General features: G+C 49.5%; 4 protein-coding genes across 4 annotated transcripts; 1 reads left to right on the forward strand and 3 right to left on the reverse strand.

Annotated features, from left to right (window-relative positions):
• Window positions 1–129: 129 nt before the first annotated feature.
• PSV08DRAFT_188654 (uncharacterized protein) lies at window positions 130–1,678 on the reverse strand (the record flags this gene model as incomplete). The annotated part of the gene is made up of 5 exons (XM_014225581.1): window positions 130–867; window positions 934–1,118; window positions 1,178–1,400; window positions 1,454–1,483; window positions 1,541–1,678. 5 exons carry the CDS (start codon window positions 1,676–1,678, stop codon window positions 130–132), a joined length of 1,314 nt encoding a protein of 437 aa, XP_014081056.1.
• A 2,581-nt stretch (window positions 1,679–4,259) lies between these two features.
• Window positions 4,260–5,578, forward strand: PSV08DRAFT_412362 (uncharacterized protein; the record flags this gene model as incomplete). Its single annotated transcript, XM_014225582.2, has 2 exons — window positions 4,260–4,984; window positions 5,043–5,578. Exons 1-2 carry the CDS (start codon window positions 4,297–4,299, stop codon window positions 5,576–5,578), a joined length of 1,224 nt encoding a protein of 407 aa, XP_014081057.1. The 5' UTR covers window positions 4,260–4,296.
• A 278-nt stretch (window positions 5,579–5,856) lies between these two features.
• PSV08DRAFT_332993 (SH3 domain-containing protein) lies at window positions 5,857–7,106 on the reverse strand. Its single transcript, XM_066092747.1, has 3 exons — window positions 6,903–7,106; window positions 6,197–6,849; window positions 5,857–6,135 (listed from the first exon to the last, which is right to left on the reverse strand). Exons 1-3 carry the CDS (start codon window positions 6,957–6,959, stop codon window positions 6,126–6,128), a joined length of 720 nt encoding a protein of 239 aa, XP_065948140.1. The 5' UTR covers window positions 6,960–7,106; the 3' UTR covers window positions 5,857–6,125.
• Window positions 7,107–7,489: 383 nt separating this feature from the next.
• On the reverse strand, window positions 7,490–8,266 carry PSV08DRAFT_230601 (uncharacterized protein; the record flags this gene model as incomplete). Its single annotated transcript, XM_014225584.1, has 1 exon — window positions 7,490–8,266. One exon carries the CDS (start codon window positions 8,264–8,266, stop codon window positions 7,490–7,492), a length of 777 nt encoding a protein of 258 aa, XP_014081059.1.
• Between the last annotated feature and the right edge of the window lie 5,022 nt (window positions 8,267–13,288).

The following is a 13,288-nucleotide window of genomic DNA, read 5'->3' on the forward strand; positions in this document are numbered from 1 at the left end:
ATACATGTCGGAAAAAAAAAGACCCATTAAAGCGTAATCATGAAACCACACAGCCCACACATACACACACACAAGCACACAAACTCTCTCATAGGTAGAAGAGAAAAAACGTCTGTTTCTTCTGTAATCTTACACCATATCCTTTGCCTTCAACTGCGCAACCTTTGGATCCTTCAACGGCGACTGCACAGATTCACTCACATTGACCTCTGTCGTCACTGTAATATTGCCCAACTCCTGCGGGCCGGCGGCGACGCCGCGGCCATGGATAGATTGATGGCGATGCAGTCTCGCAAAGCTCTCAGTGCTACTTCGCGCATCGCCCGCGACAGCGGCGGGCGAGCTTCTACCGGAGGAACTGACAGACGGGGCGGCGGCAGCATCTCTTGTTGTTTGGTGTGCATGGGTAGCATCGATGGTGGTGAGCATGTACGATTTCCCCAAGGCATCATGGGCGACGGGGGCGTCTGGTGCGTCGAAAAAGCCGCGATCGTGCAGCTTGGGTGAGCCGAGTGGGCCGTAGCTTTTGTTCGTGGAGCGCTCCTTTGTGCCTGCTGCGTACGCGTCTGAGAGGTACTTTGGCTGGCTGGTCTTGCGTGAGCCTTTGCCGTACGTGGAGACGAGGATGGAGCGGAAGAGCGGTTTGAGACAGGGCAGGTTGCCGGCAACCATGCCCACGTTGCATTCTTGGACGGTCCAGATGGTCAGGTTGCGTGAATCCCACATTAGGTCCCCCGCGCGCCCGTAGTTGCCGATGTAGGAGAGCTTGATCATTGAGGCGGCTGTGGCGAAGAGGCCGAGGCCCAGGATGCAGATTAGGGAGGCTTTGTGGCGGCGGTTCATTTGCACGCCCCAGAGCATCGGGATCTGTGGGTTGGGGGGGTAAAGTGTTAAAATAGTGATTGCTGGTAGTCGGGTTGGAGAACGACTTACGGGTATGCCGACGGAGAAGGCAAGATCGGTAATCATGTTGAGGACGGTGTTGAGGTATCCGAGGATTTTGATTTGCGTTACGGTCCAGCATGTGCCTTTTACTGTTAGATCCCACATCATGCGAACATCGCTACATTGCAGGAAGACAGTTAGAACGCAGCCAAACGTGTAGACGCCCATGAATACTAGTGTAGGTTAGTAAAGGGTTGTAGGTAGTGCTTGGGAAGAGGCCATGTCAACTCACTCATAATTCCCATGATGAGACGCCGGAAAAAGGGTCTGACTGCAATCCTCAAAAGGAAGAAGCCCACAGAGATCTTGACAAAACAGATGGCGAATAGATATATCGGTTGCGATATAAAGTTCAACTTCATTGCTTGTGAAAAGTCTTTGGGGTCGATGTACTCGATGTGTCGTCCTGCGCCATAGTAGACCTGCGGTATGATTACGCATTGGCCCGCAATACACTTTGTTTTTGTTAATCAGTGATTGTGCGAGAAAGGCGTGTGGATGAACATACCAAGACCATTGACAAAATCATAGTATAGTCCTAAAGGGGCGGAAACATCAGCAACTGTCGAGCCGCAGTGTTGTTGAAAACACTCACATCCCACCCCACATTGCGGATCATCCGAATGCGAACATAGAGTCTCGCTATCGTGGTCATCACTGCCAGGATGAAAACCGACAAAGTAGTCCCTAGGATAGTAGGCCCTTGATTCTCATCTGGCCGTACTGCTGCCATTTCGGCGCGTTGAATCATGGTCAAGGAAACGTATGTGCTGGATAGGGGAACTTGTGATACTTCACACCCAGGCGCATGCTATGTTCTTAATTGTTACAAGAACTCCCAAGCCGCCATTCTAAGAAGCGACTGCAGCCAACCGAAACCGACCAGCCCATGGATCAGGGGGGGGGGAGAGACTACAGGATGAACTGTCTTCTGAGACTGGACTTGCAGAACCTTAAAACCGCCACACGGAGGTCGAGGGAACAGGTACCGTTTTGTCAGTAATAGCCTGCTTTGATGCGGTAGGTGTACTTGGGCCCGGCTAATGGGAAACCAGTCGCCATCTACTGCAATTGCCACTTACGGGCTGCTGGGAACGGACTTGAAGGTATTTGGGTTAGCCCTGCATACAAGAAGGTGTTCATCTAGCAGGACCTGCTTGAGACGGATGCTCCGCCGAGCATCCAGATGCGTTTGATCAAGTATATGCTATGTATGCACGACATCAACCCCCAGGGTCCATGCGAGCAGCTGGTCAATCGATTCTCGTAGCGATGTCCGAGTGCGGTAAAGTTCGCGATCAACAAGTTGCCAGAAAGGATCGGCACTTGCGACGGTATTGCCACGATGTCAAGGATGCAAATACTCATCACATGAACTGCAGAGATGTTGTACAGGATTGAAGCAAAAAGGAAAGCAAAAGTTCACGATCTGGTTGTCTTGCCCCACACAACAGTTTGAGATGGAGGGGGTGACATGTTCCTGGAACCGATTTGCATTCTACTTACAGCTTACTGTGCCACTCTCCACGTGGGTCGTGAAGCCGTACGGGATGTCATCGCTGCCGATCCAGCCGGAATCCGCCGCGGGAATGGCAATCAGTCCATCAATAAACGGCGAAATTACGTGAGAGGAAGTGTGATGGGCCGCAGTTCGGACTCGGTAGTGCACGCATGTACTTATTCGAAACTAGGCATGAGAATCCTCCAGGAAAAATCCTGGATCACCTCGCGGTATTGACGCGGTCAATATTCGGCGAGAGTAGCCAGCCCAGATGTCAAGCAGGATGGCACATGTGCTGAGGTCTACAGGACGGCACTTTATACCCCGCATACTGCATGTAATCCCAGTAAGCATGTGTTTACATGGTACATGTGTATGCCAGTAACCAGACATTCAGCAAATCTGTTCGCATATGTGCTTGGTACCTATCGCAACAACATGTCGAAAGAAAAGCGAGCATCTCGCGGGACGGGAGAGGGACAGGAAGAAGGCGTCCTCGGAGGGTAATGAAGGAAGTTTCCAGCTGTCATGGTACCGGTTAATATCGTGGTGGTTGGCCTGATTTTCTGTGCGAAGGCGGCACACAGGTTTCAACAAGGCTTGACGAGTACGCGATAGCCAATAGAAGACCTTTGACCTTGGGCATGAATGCAAGTCAAGATTATCCAGTAGGACAAGACGTCTTGGTTGCGCCATAAAACGTCTGTGCGAAGGCGAGGGGGAGGGGGGAGGATGCAGGACGGGGAGCCGGCAGTACGGGACGCGGCACTTGGCAGGGTTTAACCGTGCGCCAACTAATAACAGCCAGCGGACATGGCTTCCTTTTTACTATGCGCCACGCATTGTACTCCGTCGACACCAGGCCCAAACCGGTCAATCAAAACCTCGAAGGATCTGTATTCTCGTAAAGACGCTTTTCTGGACCGCAAGAAATGCAAGAGCTGGCAAAAAGATCAAGACTCCGTTTTGGAACCGGCAGGCACAGCAATATTGCCAAGTCACCCGACGATTGCTGCTCAAGGATTGCAGCTTTCACGTGGACACTTGCAGCAGCTGAGCCAGGGACATGAGCCAGGTCTCGAAGATACGTCAATGCAGGCGTGGCCGAGTTGAAGAAGTCCGTAGTCCGCTCTCCAGACGGCAGAACAACATATCGATTTCTCACCCATTACTCGCGCAAACACATGTGTTCAGCGGGAACGATAGCACGACTGACAGATCCCGCGCCCATCTATCTAAGCGACCATGGGGGGGCTATGGGGTGATGGGGCCGTCGGCTTCAGCTGAATCGCCATTGCACGACGCCAGGCCCAGTAGTGTTCGTCCAGAACCTCGGGAGTTTCTATCCGATCTCAATAGCCACTTGTTTCCCCAACTACAGGCTTGGGACTATGCTATAGTTCGCGGTGGACAGGCTCGTGTAAGGATAGCCCATTGACTCAATCTTAGATGTATGATCCTGGCTTCCCAAAATACTCACTACTAGGCCATCCTGCCTGAACTAGAAGAAAGATTATGCTCCAGGGTCTTGCCTGTCATTGGTTTACGCTGCCGCATGGCCTCGACGTAAGCCCTAATGGGCTTTGAAGTTGTCCTGCGCCGCAGCCTAGCCGCGGTCGAGTATACGATTGGAGTATGGTTAATGTGGCTTTCGGTATCTGTCGCCCCCAATCCCGGCACTTGAGCATTGGACGCCCAAATTATCAGAGTAACCCTTGAGTGAGGCACTGCTTTCTTTTAACTATATATCCTTACAAACCTGTCTGCTTCTTTTTTGGCGGCACCGCTTTGCTTTTTTATCACTCGTCTTTCTTTGCCTAAGCCTAATTCTCCGTGAGCTGCAGGACAAGATGCGTTTCAACACTCTAGCGCTCCTCCTTGCTGCTGGAACGGTGTCAAACGCACTACCAGCGCCACAGAATGATCCCTCATTACCTACTGAAGCCTCGAGTGATCCTGCCATCGCCAGCCAGCAAATCGACCAGCTTGCTTCCTTCGCAGAAGAGCAGGTCAGGGCTGCGCTAGAAGGCAACAATGCCAAACGGGGCACTTGCAATGCCAAAACCGTAGCCATTCGCCGCGAATGGAACGATTTGTCCAAGACGGAACGCAAGGCCTACACAGACGCAGTCCTGTGTCTGCAGGCAAAGACTGGCAAGACACCCGCTTCGTTCGCAGCAGGAGTCCGATCCCGATTCGATGACTTTGTCGCAAACCACATTGACCAGACTCTTTTCATCCACTACACGGGCACCTTCCTCGCCTGGCACCGCTACTTTACCTGGCACTACGAGCAAGCCCTCCGCAATGAGTGCGGCTACAAGGGCTACCAGCCCTACTGGAATTGGGCCCTAACCGCGCAGAGCGGCCTGGAAAAGTCCGCCATGCTCGACGGCTCAGAATACTCCATGTCCGGCAACGGTGAGGCCATCCCCAACCAAGGCGAAGTCGTCATCGCCGGCACTGGACCACCCGAGATTCGTCTTCCGCCCGGCACAGGCGGTGGCTGCGTCAAGAGCGGACCTTTCAAAAACATGAGTAAGTAGTCTTCCTTTCACCTCCTCTTTACAACACACATAACTTACAACCTCAACAGAAGTCAATCTCGGCCCCACAAGCCTCGACCTAACAAACGGCACCACAATCTCCAACGGCGACGGCCGCTCCTACAACCCCCGCTGCCTCAAGCGCGACCTGACCGACTACTGCAACAAAAAATGGGCAAACGCCACCTCCATCGCCAGCCTCATCCTGCAAAACAACAACATCTGGAACTTCCAAATGACCATGCAGGGCTGGCCTGGCACCCCGGACCTCGGCGTCCACGGCGGCGGCCACTACAGCATGGGCGGCGACCCGGGCCGTGACTTCTTCGTCTCCCCCGGCGACCCTCTGTTCTACCTGCACCACGCCCAGATTGACCGCGTCTGGTGGATCTGGCAGCAGCTGGATCGCAAGACGCGCTTTGGCGCCACTGGCATTTCCGGAACTGGTACATTTAGAGATATGCCGCCCAGCGCAAACACTACGCTTGACACGGTCATTGATCTCGGATATGCGGCGAGCCCCCCGGCTAAGATGCAGGAGTTGATGAGTACGACCGAGGGGCCTATGTGTTATATTTATGCTTAAGCGCGTGGGCGTGTCAAAAGGAGGCGCTTTTTTTTTGGAAAGAAACGACTGTGTGTATATACGTTTTTTTGTTTTACTAATGATAGACTTTCTTCTTTAATTGATATGGTAATTCTGAATTTAGGATGGTACAGACTTACTACGTGTGAAGTAATATTGACCGGGGCTGCTTGTGTAGTAAGCGTCAGCCTGGAGATGTTTGACCAAGTATGGAAATTAGAGTATATTTCGCCCCCCCCCCACCAAAAAAAAAATATCACGCTGTGCGAATAGGCTTCATTAAGAAGTAAATTTCATTCTAAGTCCTTGCACGTAGCTCAAATCAGCATTTTTTTTAAAAAGAAAAATCGCAAATGACATAACCAAGGAGATACCAGACAATGGATGATAAACATGTCATGATAACAAAACGCCACCAGACGCCTCTGAAAAGAAAGCCAGCGTCTGGACATGAATCTGTTCAGAACCCGACATACATTACCCTCCCCCTTTCAACCTGTCCCCCCCCCAAAAAAAACACACAACAAAGACGCCCCATCTTCCCAGACTAGAAGATGGAGTTAACAATGTTTCCACCAATGGTAGCACCTGTCAAGAAATGTAAGCGATTAAAAGATGCCATTGACAATTTTGCTTCCAATTGTCGCACCTGCACCAAAGATAGCCGCGTTACCCAGCTTCTTGCCAAACTTCTTGCCCTGGGTCTCGACCTTGCTGGGCTCAGCGGGCGGGGCCTGTGCGCTCGAGGCGACGTCGAGGGGCATGTTGCCGTAGTTGGAGGGAGCCGGGGCGGGGGGCGTGTAGGCGGGCATGACGCTCTTTTCCTCCTTGCGGACGTAGCTGGCGGGGAAGATGCCGTCCATGCCTGTGCGCTCGTTGCGGCCCTTCCACCACTCGTTGTTCATGTACTCGGTGACGGCAATCTTGTCGTTGGGCATGAGGGCCAGGTCGCCGGCGTCCTGGGCGTTGTACTGGTACATGGCCGAGGCGTGGCACAGCACGGGGGGCCCTGCGGGGGCGGCGGGAACAGAGGGGTAGGCTGGCGGCGGCGCGTTGGCAGGCGCGTCGGCGTAGTAGCCAACGTTGGCCGCCTTCTTCTCTGGCGGCGGCGTGGGCTGGCTCTGGATGTTCATCTGCGCGAGTTGCTGAGTCGGCACGGCGGCGGCGGGAAGCATGCGGGTGCTGTTCTCGGCTGAGACGGGCAGCTGGGCAGCAATCGCATCGTGTTGCGCAGAGCTGAGGACGTTGGATTCGACGAGAAATTGGAGGTTCTAGCATGGTTTAACAAGAATCAACGCCAGGGACCGAGCCGGCGCAGACTCACGTTCTTGATGTCGCCCAACGCCCGGTTGATCATGGCATTCTTGAAGCTGTCCGTCATGTTGAGCGTGGTGGGTTGCAATCCGTGTGTCGCTTGGGATGCGCAAAGAAACAAAGGGCTCCTTCACAGTCGGAGCTCGATAGGGGAGGGAGCAGGCGTATGCTGGTCGCAGAGCGAGAAGACAAAGTCGAGTGACAGAAGAGTGGCCCAAAGTCCAGAGTGGAGTTGAATACGAGGATAGGGTGTTGCAGGTGATTAGCGGCACACTACTCGGAATGTCTGCGCCGCATTTGGGGCTGTGCTCAATTTACTTGTGCAGCCTACGCGGCAGCAGTGGGACGCGATATTTATTTACGGATCGTGACGAAACACGGCGCAATAGAAGCAACGTCCGTACGGCCAACTGGGCATGCATTTCTAAGGATTGAAGTTGTCGCGTCATTGCTTCTCTTCTGCGCAATCATGGTATTGGCTGCGTATAGACTCAAGCCCAGCGTCTCCTTGCAACTGTGGCTTGAGACTCTCTCCCTACCCCGCCAAGCCCCCCCCGCCCGTCTCTCGTCCGCGCCCGTCGCCCACCCAGTCCCAAACTACGACAAGAACACCTGCTTCCACAGCTCCTGTCTCTTATTCTCGAACGCATCAAAGGCCTTGACTGTGAATCCCACTGGAATCTGCTCCTTGCCCTCAACCAGTCCCTTCCACGCCTTGTCGGTAAACTCGCTCAGTGGCATGCCAATGTTCCCTCCATCCTTGATATCCGGCTGATGCTTCGCGTCGTGCAGTTCCGTCTGCACGGCTGGTGGAAAGATTTCAATCACCTTTATGTTTCCGGGCCCATTGGCCAATTGGTGTCGCAGAGCGAGAATCATGTGATGCAGCGCCGCCTTGGACGCGCAATAGTTTGGACAACGCGGAAGTGGCATGAGCGCTAATCCAGATGTCGTGTACACAAGCGACGTCTCCTTGTCCTGTCTCTGCAAAAACGGCAAGAATGCCGTGGTAAGATGCATGTAAGACATGTAGTTTGTTCGAAACTCCATTTCCAACACGTCGAGATTGATCGTCTCGGGCTTGGAGAAGTCGAAGCCGCGCTGGATACCGGAGTTGAGGAACACGCAGTCCAGGTCTGGATGCTTGCTGATCACGTCCTTGACAAACTTGGGGATCTCGTCCAGTTTCGTAATGTCCAGGGCAAAACTGTCGACCTTGTCGCTACCGTGCTTCTTCTTGAACTCGTCCAGCTTGTCTTGTCGCCGACCCACGATGATCACTTGTTTGCCATCTTGTACAATCCGCTCCGCCAGCGCCCACCCAATACCTGAAGTCGCGCCAATTACAAGAACCTTGTTGTACTTGAGAGACATTACTGCAAAGTGTGTGTATTTCAGATGTGAATGAGGGGTCCTCGAGCTGGAATCGCCCACGAGTTTATACCGGGTTTGTGCGTTTGTACCCGGTTATCAAAGACATCATCACAGCGCAGCTAGCCAATCTGTGTCTGGGTCTAGCCCTGACCATTTGACCCGCCTGACGTATCAAGACCCGGAAGCAGCGGGCTCACAAAAAAAACTGACCCTGCTATGATGTTGCCCAAAACTTCTAAACGATGGTGCTGCAAGTACGTCATGGTGATCGGTCCTTCGGCAGTTGTTCCGGTGTAAAAAGTACAAGACAAAAACATGAGAAATATACAACAGCAGAGATTCGCTAGTAGTTACCTACCCAACTACTGATCCACCAGTTGTAAGCTTGAGTTAGCGCTAAGTATGAAGAAAAATTACAACTTAGTTTAGTGTCCTTTATCTTTCTTTTTAATATATAAAATCTTGAGAGGATACCTAACTCTTCTTAATCACGCTATTAATAAAATTACTAGCGAGACAAGAAAAGCAGCCTTGAAATTGTATTTGTTCACTCTCTCTATCGACGTAAAGAATCTTCTAAAAATCTTACCATAGCAGCCTAGCCGAAGTTTACTTTTCAAGATTTATTGCAAGGGAGAGGAGAAAATTGAAGGTTGTACTACTCTTTAGGCCGGAATTTTAGTACTAAGGCAATACAGCATCCGACCCCACGTGCCCAAAAAAACACCCCCATGGGCCCGGGAATCGCCAAGGAATTACCAATAGAATTACCAGGACTGCTTACTTTGATTATTTGAAAAAAAATGAACCTAATTTGAGAGCTTACTTTGAAGTCATGCGATTGATGACATGAGATAACAAGTACCCCACAACGGGACAACGTACTGCGATCCTGGTCTGGTATGTGATGCTACATACACATATCTTTTTAAAGGCTATATAACAGTGGGCTCCAATTCACAAAAGTTTTATGGAATCTGACACGAAAGTTTAGTTCAATCTAACCCGCATGTTTGGTCGTGTCTAACAACAAGGTTCAATAGGATCTGACACTAAGGCTTGGTAGCGTTCAACGCAAAAGGTTGCTATTATTAAGTTATAGCGAATCTACTATAGAATTAGTTAATAGAGACCCTACATTGTCCCGTGACAATCGTGAGATTCAATTCAATATCTAATTTTCTGGATATCTTGATTTGGGCGTAGGTTGCTAACGAATGCGGTGCGGTGTCTATGGCTACGAGGAAGCTATGGCTCTGCGCAGGAGATAGTAGCTAGGGCACTGTCCACGAGGGAAGAAATACTTGGACCAAACGGTCAATAGACACTGGTCAGCTTAGAGGTCCTGGAGGGAGTGCTGCAGGCTCATTGTCAAGTATAAGGAAGCAGAGAAGCTCAACCGGCGGGCTACGGCAGTACTGATCGCACATTAGCGAGTTGGGTGGGAGATGGGAATGTTGGGAATGCTAAACAACCTCTAGGCAAAGCCTACTTACAATAGAATGACTCTTTGCTAACTAACTAGCTGCTTTGCTTTTACTTCATGATATGAGTAAAGTCTTTTCGTAACGACCCCCGATTCGGCTCCAGATAGGCCATCACATGCCCAAAAAGGTATAATATACTGCATGGCAGTGTCTGAAAACTGAATGTCTATGTATATGTGTCACTTGTCTCAATCAGCACAATCCTCCTATCAAAAACTGTGTTCATGATGTCTGAAATATCTGCACCCAAGCAACGCTGCTACCGTCATGTGTCTTAGGTACATACATACCATTTACGAAAAGGCCCCAATAGCCGTTCAAAAATTCAGCTCAATGCGATTATGTATGTGTTTCTATTCGGCTGATATGAAAGACTGAGGAAACATTCAAACATGTATAAATAAACGTATATTAACTGAACACAAGGATTGATATCAAGGTATTCTGAAGCAATTAAGAACTGCTGGGCTAAAAAAAAAGTAGTGAATAGATCAAAGATATTGCAGGAGGAGCAGGTGTAATTGCACTCAGAGATCAAAGATTGATTCATGAAACTAAGGAAAAGGGAAGGACCTCAAAAGGTGACCCGCACCACGTTGTCGTATCAATGGCTTCAATCAGTCTCTTTGGGACTGCCTGGCTGACTGTAGCGCTAAGAACTGCGGTCGTGGAAAAACAGGCAAACCACATTCTTAGCCATATGTTCCCTGACTATCTAATTGTGAAACAACATTGTTAATCGTTCGGTGTACGCCATTATTTTGCAAAAAAAGAAAGACTGAGACAGTAATAAAGTATAAATGTATTAGAGAAAAGTAGGAGGCTACTATTGGAGTCATTGCTTCTCGAGAAATGCATACTATATACAATAAGCGTTATAATGAACTATAGTAAAGCACTTGGCAAAATATAATGATCTGGTAAGTCCGAGATAACTAACATATGTGTCTCATTCACGCTCAGACTATTCAGCACAAAATACGTGTTGGAACATTGTCAAGGGCGGTTATCCCACGGGCTCAGTTCTTGGTGGCTTTAAGGGCGTAGGGGTCGTTTCTGACAGAACTGGCCTATAGATTCCTAAAGGCAGCATTACCTCGTTGATAAGGACGTTGGGCGATTCACTGTACATTTATTCGCTGGGGTGGCAATACTCAAGGACTTTGCAAGCTTGTATAATGAATAGTACATATAATCGTCTGGTGTGGAGAGAATCATCTCCCGTGGTGACCTATACGACGGCTAATCAAAGTCGTCAGCCCATAACAAGGACCAGGTGGTATCAAGCAATCTTTCGATAAATCGTACGACCGTCATTCTTTAGCTCGTGATAAGAACCATATGATATCAGACAGCGTTTCGATGAACTGTACGACTGCATGCCAGATGTCTCAATTACCTAAAACTTTTCCGAAATGTGCAGATTGGAATGCAAACGAAATTATGCTTGCAATTTGCCATCCAAAATAGCTTGCATTGCCTTTGCAATCTTCAACACTGCACTGCGAAATTCAGCCATATGGTCTGAGTAAATTCGCCTGCCATACTACAATGTCTTTCAAACTGTCCTTTTCGTTGGATAATTTTCTCTTGTTTGCCAATGCTGTTGGGAGATGTCATATTGTAGTGTATGGTTGCGAGATATTTCCCATATTATTCAGGAAGCACATGCAGCCATATCTACCCGCAGAAAAAGTAAGATCTTGGTGATAATATCGATGTCCTCCAGAAATCTCAGTCTCAGTATCTGAAGATGTGAACAGTTTAAGACTATGAGGTCTTTAGCAACAACGGCTTATTGTACACATAATATTAAATCTTGTTCGGTACAATAAATTGAAGTCGCGTGTTTCTATTAGTGTGGGGGTCTGCGTATTTAAGAAAAATGATTCAGTCCGTGAATCCTAATTTGTTTGGTGTCGTTCCATCCGGATACGAAGTCGAGCTAAATAACACGTTTGGTTATCTTGTCCATTCTCTACACCAGCCAGATGTCGTTAGAATAAATCCCTCGTGGCTACTTCCTTAGCCACGCATCTAATTTCCACATTCCTGAGTAGCACAAATAGCGCTGTCAGGAAATGACGTACTCGCCGTTTCTGGTGTTCTCGCACAGGTCACCGAGGCGAGAGAGTCAAGTAACGCGAGAAGATAAAGCACAAGTCCATTCTTCTTCAGAACCAGATACTCGCTGATCTGCATCGCCGAATTGGGCTCTTCGCTTCCATATTCGCGGCATCCAACCTGTCTCCGACTACATTGCGAGTGCGATTACTTATAATAGCGGCAGATAAGAGTGTGTTCTGGACATGATGGGCCCCACCCTCGGGCTTTCTCGTTTAACGCCACTACTGGTGCCTTAACAATTTATGGCAAACCTGCATTGGCAATTGGCTGGGGAGAGTGAAGCGACACGTTTTCAAGAACCACGGCGATGCAGATCCGGGAAAAGGGATGGTGTTCACGGACAAAGATCATCATTCGACCCTTGACTCTTGACGATGGGATCATCGACCAAGTCCACAAGCTGCTTTCTAAGTGGACTCATTCAATTGAAACTTGCGCTAAGTGAAAAGAAGCCCGATACGTAGTACGTATGCACGCATCTCTCTCTCTCTCTCGGATATATTTATACGCCGAGTTGTATCGGCCCTTTTTGTGGATGAAGGTTCATGAACATCCCCCGTCAGCCTAAAGGTCAAGAACTATGGCCCTTGGTCTCAAAAGAGTTAGCTTCCCCCCAATATGGGATGGATGTCAATAGGGGTTATGATTCAAGTATACTCCAAATCACTGTGGTAGGATCGTTCTCCATGAACATGACACGCTACATGCTTTATACGTAGAGACAGTCATACTGACGTATTATGCACAAACTGCTCGACTTCTAAGAGAGGTTTACTTGGAGCGCAGGGCGCGTATTGCGACAGATGTTTGGGTTCTGCCAAGACTCGGTAAACTAACATTACAATTACTACGTGCATCGTAGGTACCTCATCTGCCATTGGTCGACACCGTTAGCGAGATGGAATTCTTATTTCCGATTTGCCAGTTGAACACGTGGGAAAACTGCCGAAGTAGACTGTTCCTATTGCGTGCATGTATACTGTAATAGCAAGACGTACTATGTATTAAGGCGGTTAGCGAATCGTGGATCCCGCAACGGCAGATATGCTGCCTTCCGATTGACCAGGTCTCGGACGTTTGTTAGCGCAGATGCGGGCGTTCTTCGGTATATCCCCATGCACAAATGTAATTGAATAGGGAGGCAGTCGCAATCATTCCTTACAGAGCTCAGGGTGCCTTAAAAGATAAGCCAGATGTCTGGACCGGCAAGTCAAGTATGGAGCATATTTCCTATTCAAAAACCTTCCGACGATAGCAGGACTCACGGTAAATGAATATGCGATTCATGGTTCGATGAATGTAGCAGGAGATGGTAGTATATTGCGGGACTTATTGTTCGACTCGGGCCGCCCCCACATTCATCCAGCATCACGCAAGCCACAAGCACTTGGACCGAAGCCTGGGCTTT

This window comes from Bipolaris maydis, assembly GCF_028858645.1.
Source record: "Bipolaris maydis strain C4 unplaced genomic scaffold PSV08scaffold_15, whole genome shotgun sequence".
NCBI classification, from domain to species: Eukaryota; Fungi; Ascomycota; class Dothideomycetes; order Pleosporales; family Pleosporaceae; genus Bipolaris; species Bipolaris maydis.